This window comes from Dioscorea cayenensis, chromosome 3, assembly GCF_009730915.1.
Source record: "Dioscorea cayenensis subsp. rotundata cultivar TDr96_F1 chromosome 3, TDr96_F1_v2_PseudoChromosome.rev07_lg8_w22 25.fasta, whole genome shotgun sequence".
NCBI lineage: Eukaryota > Viridiplantae > Streptophyta > Magnoliopsida > Dioscoreales > Dioscoreaceae > Dioscorea > Dioscorea cayenensis.
In genome coordinates, this window is record NC_052473.1 from 2,799,219 (window position 1) to 2,815,170 (window position 15,952).

The window sequence follows — 15,952 nt, forward strand, 5'->3', positions numbered from 1 at the left end:
ACTAAGGAAGTCGAGGGAGCGCCTAAGAGTCCGAGTAGAGTCGCCTGGAGAGTATTTAGTTGAGTCCCTAGTTGCAAAAATCCAATCAAGTGTTAAATGAATTATCTTATATGGGTATGACTCCTGCCCAGAAGAAAGATTTGTTTCTAGGTGGAATGTGAAACAGAGGTTCCTTGGATCCTCTGTTTAGGTAGTTAAAGTTGATGATTTTAAGCCAACAACTTTTGTCCTCTGAGATGATCCTCCACCACCACTTGCCCAAGAGTACCTTGTTAAAGTCTTGAAGATTGAGGATACCCCAACCTCCCATCTTACGAGGTCTGCAAATCTTGTTCCAAGCAACTAGTCAAACTCCTTTTGAATCCAACTCAAGTTCTTTCCAAAGAAAGTCTCTATAAATCATGTCTATCTCTTTAGAAACCCAAACCGGTAATTTAAAAATAGACATCCAATAGGTTGGAATAGAAGAAAGGGCTGAGTTAAGAAGAGTGAGTCGACCGCCTAGTGAGAGGTAGTTCGCTTTCCAAGAGGTAAGTCTAGCGCGGACCAATAGAATGTGTTTCAACCAATCTTGTCATCTCTGTCTTCTCCCAAAAATTGGAACCCTTAGATAGGTTAGGGGAAGGCAATCCTTCATGTAGTTAAGGATAGCTGCCAATGATTCATGTGGTTGGAAACCAAAGACGGTAGAAAACTGGCAACTTTTGGTAAAGTTAATTATGAGACTAGAAGAGCCTTCGAACAGATAGAGAATAAGTTTGATAACATGAAGGTCTTCCTACACCCCTACGGAGAAAATGATCAGATCATCTGCATATTGCGGGTGACTGATGTTCTGAAGTCCTCCAATGGGGACCCCAAAGTGGGTCCTAAAGTGGAGTGCATGTGTGAACATTGCACTTAATGTATCTGAAGCAAGTGCAAAGAGAAGAGGGGACAAAGGGTCTCCTTGTGGTAGACCTCGTTTACAATAGATGTAACCATGTAATGAGCCATTAAATTGGATCTGACATTTGCGTGATGAGAGAATGTTTTGGATCCATGAGATCAAGTGAGGGCCAAACACCTTGGCAACTAAAATTTTCAAGAGAAAATTCCAGTAAAAGGAGTTATAGGCTTTGGCAAAATATACCTTGAAGGCTAATCTAGGCAATTTGTGTTTTTAGAGACTAAAGATTATTTCTTGTGCTACAATTATGTTATTTGATATACATCTACCTTTAATAAACAATGATTGTGTATCATCCAGTGGGTCATCAATAACACGGCTCAATCTGTTGGCTAGTAGTTTAGAAATGATTTTTCAAGAGGAATTAATGAGACTGATTAGACTTCCTCCAAGGTAAACGGGCTTCAAGAAGAGAGAGGTCAATTCTCTCCTTAGGAGCAAACAATGCTTGCCAATCAACGAGGAAACGATTTGGTCTAGGGGAACAGAGTAGTTGTTGAAAATGATTTGTAAAGATCCTACCCAGCTCTTGATCCTCTTCAGTCTAGTTCCCATTATGACTAAATCTAAGGATGATATTCAAATTGTGTCGACCATTAGCAATAAGGTTAAAGAATCTGGTATTCAAGTCCCCTTCTTTAAGCCACTTAATTTTGGAATGTTGTTGCCAATGAGTTTCCTCTTGGCACTACAAGGAATAGAGTTCTAGTCTTACTTGTGAAAGGCACTGAGATTCAGAAGTGGAAAGAGATCTATTTTCACTGATGTTATCGAGAGAATCTAATTCTAGAAGTAAGGAATTTTTTACCATATGGGGATCCTTAAGAGGGTCTTGGAGCGGAGTGTATGTGTGAACAATACCCTTAATGTATCTGAAGCAAGTACAAAGAGCAAAGGAGACAAAGGGTCTCCTTACCGTAGACCTCGTTTACAACTGATGTAACCATGTAATGAGCCATTAAAGAGGATCCGACATTTGGCTGATAAGAGAATGGTTTGGATCTATGAGATCCAGTGAGGGCCAAATCCCTTGGAAGCTAAAATTTTCAGGAGAAAATTCAAGTCTAGGGAGTCAAAGGCTTTGGTAAAATCTACCTTGATGGCTAATCCAGGAAATTTGCTATTTTGGAGACTGAAGATTATTTCCTGTGCTGCAATTATGTTATCTGAGATGCACCTACTGATAAGGTCCCCTTGCGTATATCTCGCAAGTGCACGGGTTTGTCGAAGTAATAATCCCGGGTGAGCGGGGTCGAATCCACAGGGAGTAGGGAATGAAAATACTTAATTTGGTTCTTAGCTATGTGGAAGATCAATAGTGATTAGTGTGAAATTGATTCAATTCTCAACAATAAAAGCAACAAGTGAGAGAGCAAGAATAAAGAAGAGGGCAAGGCAATCGATAAAGATGGGGTACTCGGATGATGCTTCACCTAGGATAATCGTTTCAAGTGCAAGAACTCTCTATTATACTTCCTAATCAATGCCGTGGTGAGTCGTGGAAATCCTTACATACATAGTACCAAATCTAAGGTCAACTATGCCTAACTCTATACATGTCCCGGAGGAGAAATCGAACAATCTCAACACCTCGCACTCGCATAAAGTTGCAATGAGCTCTAGAGATTCCAAGTGATAAATCTCTTCCTAAAAGTAGACCTAACCCTTTGGTCCAGGCGGAAGGTCCCTAGCCACAATTAAGCCCTAGATACTAAGATCCTCTCAACGCTTCACTCCATTGCACGCGCAACTAGGCCCCAGCGGAGGTTCATCCCTTAGATCACTCACTCTATTATGGCCGCAAAGAACTCGAGGAACGGAGGTAGAATCTATCACGCCGGAGGAGAAAGGGGACGCTCCTGTACCTCTCGACTCACCCTCTTAACCCTCTCCAACCTAGCTTTGTCTAACGCTCGTGGTGTGTCACTCACTCACAAGGTTACCAACAAGAACTCTCAACTCCAGTGTCACTCTAGGGAAAATGTTCATACAATTAAACATTCAAGGTTGGAACTCACAATAAACATCAATTTATTGAAAGCATAATAAAGAAGTTCAATGAAACGAATACATCCTAGGGTTCACAATCATCCAAGCACCCACTAGGGGTTTAGCTCTCCATGGAGCTTAGTACAATCAAAGAAATCGAATGTAAAAGCAATGAATCCATAAAGAAACCCCCTCGATGGTCGTGTCGATGGTCTTGTGGAGAGTCCTCTACTCGTCGTCCAAGGATTCCTTCGTCCGGTATAAGATACGCCTCGATCGAAGCTCCCCTACCAACCTTCTTCCTAATGGAATCACGATGTCGGAGCCGTAGAACTTCTCCAAAACCTTGGCCAATACCCCTTGAAACCTTAGCCGAAGCTCTCTCGCAAGTTGGGGAAAAGATGGAGAAAAAGAATACTCAAATCGGGGCTGAAATCGGCTTTAAATAGGGCTAGAATCGGGCGACTACACGGGCGTGTATGATGTCACACGCCCTTGTGGAATTTCCACACGGCCGTGTGGATTCTCTGTTTCTCTGATTTCTCGGCCGGCTGTGAACAGTGCTGCTACATTGCTTTGCTACAGTACTCTGCCGGAAATACTCCCGAATTCCATACTTTCATTGGGGTAACGCAAACGGGTACACGTTTACGTCGTGAATCACTTGCTTCTTCAATGATGTACATGTTGGTGGATCTCTTGTTCTTATATGCATAAGTCGGAATGCTCGAGTGTGACTGCCTTTGTGCCCCTCCAAATGAATGTGCTCACTCGAATACGAGGAGGTTGGCACACACTCTAGCATCTCACACCTGGCCTATGTCTTCGCGTTTGAACCTTAGCAAGATCTCCTCCAAAATAGGTGCATTATGATCCACATTGGCCTATTTCCTTCATACTCGGCCTCACAACCCTACCTGCATAAAAGTAACATAAAAACACACATATTAATGTAAAAACCTGAGAAAAGTAATGCTCAACATAAGGAATGAACGCTTCGCATTCATATCGCACAAGCACTTATCACCTACCTATAATGAACGCCAATTGTGTCTTATCTACTATGTCATCAATAACACTGTCCAATTTGTTGGCTAGTACTTCAGAAATGATTTTGATGATATTGATTGGCCAGAAATCTGATACGAGCTCAGGAGAATTACTTTTAGCGATAAGGATTAAATTAACCCAGTTGAGGCATTCTACGTTGGCTCTTCCATCATAGAAGTCCATATACAACTTAAGGATGCCCCCTTGGATCTGGGACTAGTGTCTCTAGAAGAAGAAGGTAGGAAATTCATCTGGTCCCAGGCCTTATCAGGTACCAGATCAAAGATAACTTGTTTGACTTCCTCCAAGATAAATGGGCTTTCAAAAGGAGAGAAGTCAATTCTCTCCTTATGAGCAAACAAAGCTTGCCAATAAAAGAGGAAACAATTTGGTCTAGGGGAACCAAGTAGTTGTTGAAAATGATTTGTAAAGATCCTACCCAGCTCTTGATCCTCTTCAGTCTAGTTCCCATTATGACTAATTCTAGGGATGAGATTCAAATTGCGTCGACCATTAGTGACAAAGTGAAAGAATTCGGTGTTCAAGTCCCCTTCTTTAAGCCACTTAATTTTGGAATGTTGTTGCCAATGAGTTTCCTCTTAGTGTTGTAAGGAATAGAGTTCCAGTCTTACTTGTGAAAGGCATTGAGATTCACAAGTGGAAAGAGATCTATTTTCGCTGATGGTATCTAAGGAATCTATTTCCAGAAGTAATGAATTTCTTACCATATTGAATGATCTAAAGTTCTCTAATTTTTTTTGTAAAAATAAAATCACAACATTCTTCACGGTGAGGTTCCAACCAACAGTGTTGGATTAGGAAATTCAACTAATTGTTGGAGTACCAAGATTTCTCTAAACGAAAGATCCTGGAGCGTATGGTATGGTTTCCAAAATCTAAGAAAAGGGGAGTATTATCCGATCCATATCTGGGAAGTGTGGATTGAAATGCTCTCGGGAAAACTGACGTCCAGGTATGGGAAAGTAGAAAGCGATCTAGTCGGACCCACAACAGATCTGATTAACCATTGGCCCAAGTGAACCCTCTAACATGTAAAGGTGGATCAAATAATTCAAGTTCTTGTAAAAAATTTTGAGTGAGAAGAATCTCACATAAATTAGGTTGACCTTTACTTTTATCTAGGGGTGAAAAAGACACATTGAAATCCCCATAGATTACCCAGGGGGAGGAGTCCAGATTTCTAATCAGTCAAAGTTTTGAGTAGAGTTCACCAAATGTAATGCAGTCATAGGGTAGTCTGTATCAATGCCATATAGGACTAATTATTGTTCACATTGAGAAAGGGAATGATATAATTTAAGAGCTCTCTCGGTTGAACATATTGCAAATCCTTGTGCAACCTTGTCCAAGACTTAACAAAACACTAGGGGAAGTCTATGCCCAAACACCTTTCTTACATCCTTGATTTGTCGTGGTTTTACTTTTGTCCCAGTTTTAGTTTCTATTTCAAATTTATCACCCACAATTTTGATTAAGTTAATTGATGAATTTAGAATTAGTATTAATATTATTTAGTTCCTGATGGATCAATAACCTTGTTTTTTAGCATCCTATACTACTTGAGGTAAATCCCCTATCTTATAATCATAGAGGGGTGAAGAATACAATTCTTCCAATAGAAGATCCAATAAATAGTATATGAGCATTGCTATTACAACATTTCTAAGTATACTACAATATTTGAACAGTACTATGGCACAGAGGATTCAACCTTGCACCACTCACCCACCATTTGGGTGACTTAAATTGAATGGAATACAACAATATTTTTTTATTTTAATAAAATGCCAAAGTTCTATAGTGTTCAATATTTTTTTCATATATAGTTCTTTAACTTATTATATACAAATATTTTTTTTCATTTTTACTATTTTTTGAAATTTTGACACTACTCTAAATTATTTATTGACGTAATTTATTCACTTTTTATAATATTTTAAACTTTAAATATTATTTGGAGTTGTAAGTTGTAACTGATGTTTTTTTAAGAAAAAAAAGAGCTACTTAGTAGCAATGAAATTAAATTAAAGAGCAAACAATACGTGAGAAACGTAAGATGCTTATAACAAATGAAACAGAACTAAAAATACAACATCAAAAGAAAAAACCAGAATGTTCAGCATTTTTCATCAATCATCATGGAAGCTCAAGACCTCTATAATATAAAGAGATCACATGACAATTCTTCCTTTTGCTGCTAATTTATCAGACAAAGCATTGCATTTTTGGGGATAGTTTTTTTTTTATAAAAAAAAGTGAATAAATAATTATTTTATTTAGAAGACCAGAAAGAAAACAAAATATATGAATAATACAAAAAACTAAAGCAATAGAAATAGCGGATAAGAAAAAAAGAAAGATTTTTGAGAAAGTTTCAATGCTTATACAATACAAATTAAATCAAAATGTTGTTTAAAACTTGCAAGCTTCTGATTAACTCACCAAGTCTTGTCATTTTAAGTTTGATTAATCAGTTGTTTAACACCAATGCAATCTATGAACATTGTAGCAATTTGTATCTCCAATCACCAGCAACATCAAGGCCTAGCTCTATAGCATGCAATTCAACTTCTAAGATAGAGGCAACTTCAATTCTGCTACAATTTGCAACAATAGTTTTCCATGAGAATTTGTAATTACAAAACCTACTCCTCTAAAAAGACTATTGGAGATCCAGGAAGCATCAGTAAAAGAGTAACATCCAAAGGAGGATGAGGAGTTATAACAGTTATAAAGAACTTCCCCTTTAAGGCACTGATAGCCTTTGAATTAAAAATCCTTCACAAGATCAAGTACAAAGTGTCATGCCCCGGACCTAGCCAAGTCGAACCAGGTGCGGGGACAAATGACCGCAATCCCACAAGGCATGAGCTCAGTGCACCTTCAAGCCTCAAAACCTAACTCAGAGTGGAAAATGAAATAAACTAACAAAAATACATAATATGGGTACAACTTAAAGAATACAACCAGGTTTAATACAGAATAATTAAAATACATAAATGTCACAAAGGGTAGGGTTTTAGCAACCATACAACAAGATATAATAACACAAGACGTAACTCCAAAAGGAAATGCAACTACTGGAAGCTTGCTAAAATCCCTGGGTCTACTGCTCCTGATCTGAAAAGGATTCAAAACAATTTCATGAGCTCACTAGCCCAATAAGTAATCCAAAAATTTGAAAACAAAAAGTTCGGATTTGAAATATATAGAGTAATCAACATCCCACCAATATAGCAATCGGTGAAAAATCAGAAATTAAGTGCAAAACAAAATGTAACAGATTTCCGAATGATAGAGGTCATTTATTTATCTTCAGTAACCTGAGACTGAATATCAGAGGTTGTAGTCTCATTTTTTACAGAAATTCTTGTCGACAAGGTCAGTGTTTAACCCCATTTGATAGGGTTAAGTATAGTTCACTTTGAGACAGAAATCCTCAAACAAAACTCATAATCATGGAAATGTCCACAAAATTTCCCAAATATACACGTAACTAAAAAAATATAAAATTTCAAACTAACATATGCTTCCACTCTAAAGAAATAATAATAATTTTTAAAATAAATAACTAAAACAATTCTATCACCATGATTGGATGGAAAGATAACCATAGAAAATCAATGTACAAGTAATAAGTATTTAAGTAAAATGGATAAATTATTAGCTGACTGAATTAATATAGCTATTTAAACAAGTAATTAATAATGGAAATGGTAGATATATATTTAAATAAACATTTTGAAAGCAATGGCCGTTGAAAACATGGGTACCAACAAGTGCCATTAATTAAAATAATTTAACTAAATGAACAAAACATAATATATGATGGTAATCCAAATTAATAAATTATAATTCATTTTGAATAGAATTTCTAAAATTTTATAATTTCCAAAATACAAGAGTTCAAATGGGATTACTTATCTAGTATAGCCTAAGTCCAAAGTGAGATCCAAGATCACTCCTTAAAAAGTTCCTAAATCCCAATTATTTATAACCATAGTTAAAACAAAATCACTCTAAAATTATTGTACGTAAATACTAATACAACCACATACATACACACATATATGTATATATATATACATTTTATAAAAAAAGGGTACTGCCTAGGGTGCTACACATGCATCAACAATTGGTTTCCAATTAGCCATTTAACCTCTCATCTATAGTAAACTAATTTTTCATACAAACTGAAGGTTCTCAAAATATACAATGATATATATATATATATATATATATATATATAAGGTTCACATAACTTCCCACTTAAAAGAACTACATCCTATACATACAACTGCAGGTCAAGAAAAAGTCAGGATGCTGACAGATATATCCAAATGATAACATAAACATATATATACACCAACTTTAAGCTAAAAATAAATGATATATCTATACATATATATATATATATATATATATCATACTTTATATGAATTAAGCTCAGTTGAGCACAAGTTTCACATGAATCTATATGTATATATAATTGCAAGGGAACAACCAATGAGATTGCAGATGCTTAGCGAAAGTCATCATATAAACTTATTGATACGCCTCTCGCATATCCACAAGTGCACGGGTCATATGAAGTAGTATAATATACCAAATAGAGGATCGAGTATTCGAATCCACAGGGACTAGCAATTTTTAAGTACTAATTGATCGTCAAATATCTAGCCTACTCAAGATTGGGGAAAAGTTATAATCTATAAATCTAAGAATGAATAAGAGAAGAAAAGAGAGGATGAGAGAAGAGGGGATAAGTTTAGCAAATAGCAGTGATGGGGAGTAGCACCCCGGAACAATCCCTTAGAGAAACCTACAGTGACTCTCCTACAATGATTATCAGGTACATCCTATAGATTCTAAGTGTGCTCTCAAAGGCTTGTCACATCTATGGCAATCAAATACGCTAATTCCTGCAACTATATATAAATACAGGAATCATGCGCATCAAGTTTTGCAACTAGGTACCCAACGGCAATCACAACTATGGCGTTCAACACATGTCAAGTTTTACAATTACAACTACGCAAATCATGCACATCAAGTTATATATATAACACAAGTTTTAACATAGAAAACAATAGAACTCCATAATCATTGCAAGAGAGTAAATCAACTACAAATTAACATCTAAGTTCATGAATTCGGGGCACCAGAGAGCAGTTAGCCTCTCATAGGTTTACACAACATTGAAAGGATAAGAAAACGATCAAGTAGAAATCCATTGACTTCCTATTGCTTCTCAACCTCACCCGGCCACGGTTGCCGAGAGTTTGTCAACACTTTAGTCCTTCAAAGACCAAGTGGAGAAGAAGGAAGCAATGGAGAGGAAGGATGTAAATGGAGTTAAAAGATTGGTTATCTGAAGGGAGGGATGTGATGGAAGCCCAGAAATTCCTCCAGCAACTCCTCATTTCAGCTAAATTTCCAATACAAGCTGACAAAGGAGATGGGGTTAAGGAAAAGTGGAAGAAATCAACATCCTAAGCTCCTCACTAACAAGCTTTCACATTAATGTTGATAGGAGGCTCCACACAAAGATTTAACATATGTAATTACAAAAGACTTAGTAGACTTCTACAATGAATGCTAGAGATTTCAGGGAAGTATATGGGCCATTCTAAATATTGTAGAAGTGTAGAGACAAAATGAATATTGAAGCAAAGTATAAATGGTAAAAATTCATTTAAACCTATATAGTTGGGGAACATAAGCATTAATGATAGGATAATAATCATCAATATTAATGAAATAAACTATGTCATGTTTATGTCAACACCAATTCAAATTAATTAGCTCAGTGTCATAAATATTAAGAGCAAAGGAGGTTTTAGCATAAAGTTTAAAGCCAATTTATTACTTCAATATCACCTTATCAAACATATATTTTTATTCTTGTTCACCCAACACAATCTAATATTTAATTACATTCGTGCTCTTTTTCTCAATAAGCATTGATTATCCATGTAATGTTTGATAACCCCTGGAATGTGTATTTCCATCAGGAATTGATGCCAATTAATACATTTTGGATCAAAATAAAACAACTCTTTTTCCTCTTGGTTCATTCTCATCCTCAGCATTGTAGTATTTGCATCATCAAAGCTGTCCAATATTCATTGAGAAAAAAAAATTGTCAGAGATAATTTTATTGGATATTATAAAGAGTTAAGAAGTTGATTGTTATACATTCCATGCATGAGAGAATAAGGGCTGTATGCTTTAGCCATTTTCATAACATTGTTAAATGTCTGGTTGAGCTTCTTGTATTGGTTTCTCTTTTCTTCTGATAATTCCTCCAATGATAAACCCTACAAAATATTGTTTGCAATTAATTAAAGTATATATATAAATACATATGTATGTCATCGACATGATACTTAGTTATTGACAAACTACTAGATTAGAAAAAGATATCAAAGACCAACCTGTAGAGGTAACTTAAAGCGAAAAAACATGTACATGCTGAAAGCATGCAAAGTTGGGAAGAAAAACAACTTTTGCACAGTGATGAGCTCCCCATTTTTTCCTATCTGAGGATGCATAGAAAAGTACTTATAACTGACTTCAAAGAACAAACTGCAATTCATTGTGTTAACTGTTGAAGATCCAACATGGTATATATTTAAATTGTTCGTAAAATGAGAATCAGTATTTGTCATAGCTGCAAGCATTGCATTCACAACCATATCACCAGGTATCTGCATGTTGTCACAAAACATTAATTAATGAAAGTTATGTTATGGTTTGGTTTTTAATTAAATTATAATTAACATACCACATCTAAAATTGCATCAGGATGTCCAGGGAAGCAAACTATTTCTCCTTCACCATATGAAACCATGAATTTGTCTATAGTTCTGAAAACCAAGCCTTATAAAAGTTAGAACCAAGAAAAACAAAATCATATATATATATGCAAATTTCAAACATTTATATAATTACATACCTTATTCCTTCAATCCAACCAGGAAACGGTTCTTTGTAAGTACTTAGAATAATGGTTGGACGTAATATAGTAACAGGAAGATTTCCCTTAAATTTAGTTATTTGAAGCTCTCCCATTGCTTTCGTGAATGAATAAACATTTGGCCATCCAAATTTATTAGCTCTATAATATCCAAAAGAAAAAGTGACTAATCTAGCTGTTCATTCAATTTTATTAGTTCATTTATATAATTTAATATTGAAAGCAGATCAAACCTTTCCATGCCTAACTCCTTCATGTAAAGCTTTATCTCATTTTTTGAAGTGCAATTGGCATTCAACTCTTTCATTTTGCTTTCAGTTAATTCAAATTCTAACTCCGGAATTAGCACTTGATCAAATTCAGGTATCTCTTCACTTATAATCCCTTTCTTTTCCTTTGTTACATAAGCTGAAATTTCCCAACTTAAAATAAATTAGATTTATGCATGAACAGAGTGTATATATATATATGATAAATTGAATAGAGAAGTTATGCACTAATTATCAAGAATGAACATATGTATATTACTCACAAATAACTTACCTGTGGAGATGTGAAGAAACATCCTAAGATTTTCACATTCCTTGGCAAATAATGTGATATTCCTTGCTCCTAAGGTGTTGATACTTAAAGAAACATCATACCTACATTTATTTCCCAAAACTAGCTTGATAATTCTCTTCGTTATAAATGGTTTCAAAAAGTTAATAAATTAGTGACATACATATTTTCAATTACGTACCTTTCATTGAACCTTGTATTTGCTGCTGAATGAACAATATAATCAACTTCTCTCCATAAAACTTCAATGAGATTAACATCTCTAATGCCTATATTCTCCAAAGTGGTATCACCTTGCACAGCATGCACTTTGCTCCAAAAGAATGAATCAAATGAAGCTCCATACTTTTCTCTTAAAACATCAAATAGTTCTTTAGAAACAACCTGAAATTTATCAGTGAAACATTTATTAAAAAATATAGCAATATTTTTTCTCTTAATAAATAGATATATAATGTTTATAATGCAAAGCATATATATATATACACCTCTTTTTCAACTCGCGTCTTCGCTGAAATTGCATCATGGGCTCTCACCAAAAGATAAAGCTTCTTGACATTTGGTTGAGTCCGTAGTACCTTCTCCACAAATACTTAAACAAACATAGAGAAGAAGATTAAGAAATAAATTAATTAAATTATAATCCTACAAATTAATTAAAAGAATGGAAAACTCACATTTTGCTAGAAAACCAGTAGCACCAGTGACCAAAATGCTCTTGTTGTCCAAAGACTTCACTGCAACACTCATTTCCATTGTCAATCAGGATAAACTTACTATATATATTCCTAAGCAATACATGTATTATGACTATTAGATTGGGCTTTGTATTTATACTCAGAGAAAACTAGTTTACATCCTAACTTTGAAGAGAAATCTATATATAAATGTGAAAAAGACAAGAACTTGCATTAGTTGGATATCAATTATTGTAACAGTGAATTGACAATTGCAAGATGTATTGTGTTGTCTATTTACTAATTAAAGCTTGTGATAAATAAGGCTCACGTGGAAATATAAGTTAATATAAGTTTAATGAAGTAAAAATATAGTGATGAAGACAGAAGAAGTTGACTTTAATATATATATATATATATATATATATACAAACACTAATCTATCTAGCACTCCAATTCAAATTATTAATTCAATATTTATACATATTTTCCCTCGTGGTCTAATCACAATGCCATAAATTTTTTTTTTATCATTTCCTTTTCTTTGATCTGGTTAACCTCTCACACGATTTTAATGAGTTAATTTTTTGTACATCCTGAAAGCACTTTTTTGTATATTCGCTATATGAGTTTGACGTAAAAGGAAAGGTAAGAAACATAAGGTAAGAAACATATGAGAATGTTTATCTATAATTATTAATTGGGATCATTAATTAGTACCTAGTACTTTGACTTTAGTTAATAAATATTTGGGACCATTAGTTGTATATACAGGGATATTTCTTGGATATATAATGAGAAACTTTTCATATCATATTTTTAAGAGTACAAATTCAAATTAAATTATATGTTTCTCACCTAATATTGCCATAAATTTTTGTTTCACTTATATCCTTTTTCTTCTTTTTCATCCTAATTTTTTATCTAAATTTTCATTCTTAATCTTCTATTTATTTATTTACTTATTTATTTCTGAATTCCCTCATTTTTAGATAATCTTTTTAAACTTCATAATTTTTTTTTAAATGTTTCTTTTTAGATTTTTTCTAATGATTTTTATGATTTAAAAAAAAAATTCTATTGTGCTTCAAATTAAAATTTAATATAACTTAAAAATTTTTTTGTCATAATTGATATTTCTTTAAAAATAACTTATTTTATTACAATTTCTTTCACACTTCTACGGACAATGTACAATTCTCTATTCTTCTAAAACAAGCGTGATTCACACCTCTAATACACACACACACACACACACACACAACACATTTATACACAATCCTAAAACCAACGTGATTCACACATATAATATACACACACATTTATACACAATTATAAATATTTACATATATTTTTAGTTTTCATTATATTCAAATATCAACTATTTTATAAGACTAAAATATTTGATACAGATGCTCTAGTAAGGTTGATTATTGAGGGAATAGATCCTCACGTTGTAATTAACCTGACTTGAAATAATTATATAATTATAAAAAAAATATTATTACTAATCAAATAAGAATAAGATTTCTTGAATTTGGTCAAGTGTAGTTATTTTCGAGCTTTCCCTAAATAAGTAATCAATACATCATTATAATAAAAATTTCATCACATTTTGGGACCATTATGTCCAATTTGTCACTCACCCAACCTTCTAATTTGGATTTTTTTTTTCCTACCGGTACTTCAATTGTCAATTATCTGATTTAACAATTCATAGTATTATAGTACCAAATGTCATTAAATTGCTAACATATCTTATATAAATATAAAAATATAACACAATATAATTCAATAAATAACATATCATTTTATATTATATATAGATTTCAATTTAACTTTATAATAATCTAAATTCAATTTTTGTAGTTATGTAATATTGTGTTATTGAAGATGATCTTTTAATGGTTTAATTTTTAGTACGAACTTGTTTTGTTTTCTGTATAAAATATATATTGAGTAAATGTTATGATCTACATGAATGCCTTTTACATATTTAGTTATTTATTTTAAAGATCCTTTTCTATTGAAATTAATACCTAGCTTGAGCATTGGTTATATCTTGCTTGAACGGCTTTGATTAAATTAATTCTTGTGCACTTGCTATAATACCTTTCTTGAACAATGGTTATGTCTTAATTGAACGACTTTGATTTACGATGTTTTTCAAAAACTTTGCTTATTGGAATTAATACCTTCCTTTCGCACTTGCCATAGTACCTTTCTTTCTTTAGCACGGATTATGTCTTTCTTGAATAATTTTGATATACAGAATTTTTTAAATTCTTTGAATGTTGAAATTAATACCATATTCATTATATATAGTGCGATTAAGGAAGTAACAGTAGAGAAAAGAAAGCACTCAGCAAACAAATCAGAGAAAAAAAGTTCGTTAGTGACTATGAACACTCTTCACAAATTGTTGTGCTTTGTGTGTATTCAATGCATGCATGTTAAAAAATTTATGACTAATTTATAGGAATGAGTATAGATAAATATATACTTCAGTCTAGTTGAATAAAATATTTGTAAATATAATAATAAAATCCACTAATACACATCCTGTTCATTCATATGCCATTGAGAAACAAAAAGGTGCTACACTTTCACTACTGAAGCTGCTGCTGGCTTGATCCCTGAACATGCTCAAATTTCTCCAATTCATGAAACCAAGGAATCAAACTAGCCGGGAGGAAAACAACACTAATACTCCACCTCACATGACTTAGGTGCTCTCTGTTGATGATAAATGTGAGCTGAGTCACTTCAATACTTGGCATCTCAACGACAAAGCTCTAAAGAAAGTGGCTGAGTGCGATGATGTAGCTGCAAGAGCTAAACTTGTTTGCTCGGCTTGAAACAAGAGAGGAAGTCAACTGAGTTAATCTCCCTTGGTTTTGGAATCAGGGAATATACTATTTCCAACCTATCATATTCTGACACGTGTCCCATGTGATATAATTATATTTTTTCTGTTGTGATTGAGAACACGTGTCAAGTTTTAATAGGTTAGAACCAGAGTATTTTCTGGTTACAGAACCAGGAGAGATGAGTTCAAGTCAACTTACATACAGTGTCTATGTACGTGAATGAAGAAAAAAAAGGAACGGCTCAACTGTTCTGGTTATCTTAGCTTTTTAAAGTTTGTCTGATTGCCTTTGTTATGTGTGCAAATTTTGTTATAAGTATCTCTTTAGTCTTTGTAATAGCAAGTGAAGCAAGTCGAAGTGGAATTAAGTTCTTACACCATTTGTTTTTCACTCTACTCACTCTACTCTCTCGATTGCTCTTCTCACTTAAAATACCAACCTAAAATCCTCAACATTGAATTTTATTTTTATTTATTTTTTAAGTTTGTAATTCACCCACTTCCTGTAATATATGGCTTCGCCCTGATCGCTATAATACTTTTCTTGAGCATGGCTTGCTTGAAGGCCTTTGACTTATTGTTTTTTTAAATATTTTGTTTTTCTTTTGAAATTAATACTTTCTTTTGGAACTCATAACTATTTATAATTCTTTCTTTTTTTACAACAAGTGCCATACCACAAAGATGTTGTCAAAGAATAAACAAAAATAATAATACACCAGTTACGATGACCTATCAACTCACTAAGTGCATGCCCAAAAAATTTTTAAATACTAAACCAAACTAATAAATCTCGTCATACAATCATAGAGACAACGAATTCAATATCCTCCCACAAAGGACTCATAACTAGTAAA

General features: G+C 33.6%; 1 protein-coding gene across 1 annotated transcript; it reads right to left on the bottom strand.

Annotated features, from left to right (window-relative positions):
* Positions 1-9,926: 9,926 nt before the first annotated feature.
* LOC120256847 (alcohol-forming fatty acyl-CoA reductase-like) lies at positions 9,927-12,325 on the bottom strand. The gene is made up of 10 exons (XM_039264526.1): positions 12,227-12,325; positions 12,038-12,141; positions 11,731-11,933; positions 11,532-11,632; positions 11,222-11,396; positions 10,968-11,129; positions 10,797-10,878; positions 10,447-10,719; positions 10,208-10,329; positions 9,927-10,123 (listed from the first exon to the last, which is right to left on the bottom strand). Exons 1-10 carry the CDS (start codon positions 12,303-12,305, stop codon positions 9,943-9,945), a joined length of 1,482 nt encoding a protein of 493 aa, XP_039120460.1. The 5' UTR covers positions 12,306-12,325; the 3' UTR covers positions 9,927-9,942.
* Positions 12,326-15,952: the final 3,627 nt, after the last annotated feature.

Coding starts and splice junctions, on each gene's coding strand:
- LOC120256847 (XM_039264526.1), bottom strand. CDS start 12,305: ATGGAAATGAGTGTTGCAGTGAAGTCTTTGGACAACAAGAGCATTTTG. Junction 11,130..11,221: donor AAGGAGTTAGGCATGGAAAG/GTTTGATCTGCT, acceptor TGGATATTATAG/AGCTAATAAATTTGGATGGC. Junction 10,720..10,796: donor CTGATGCAATTTTAGATGTG/GTATGTTAATTA, acceptor GACAACATGCAG/ATACCTGGTGATATGGTTGT.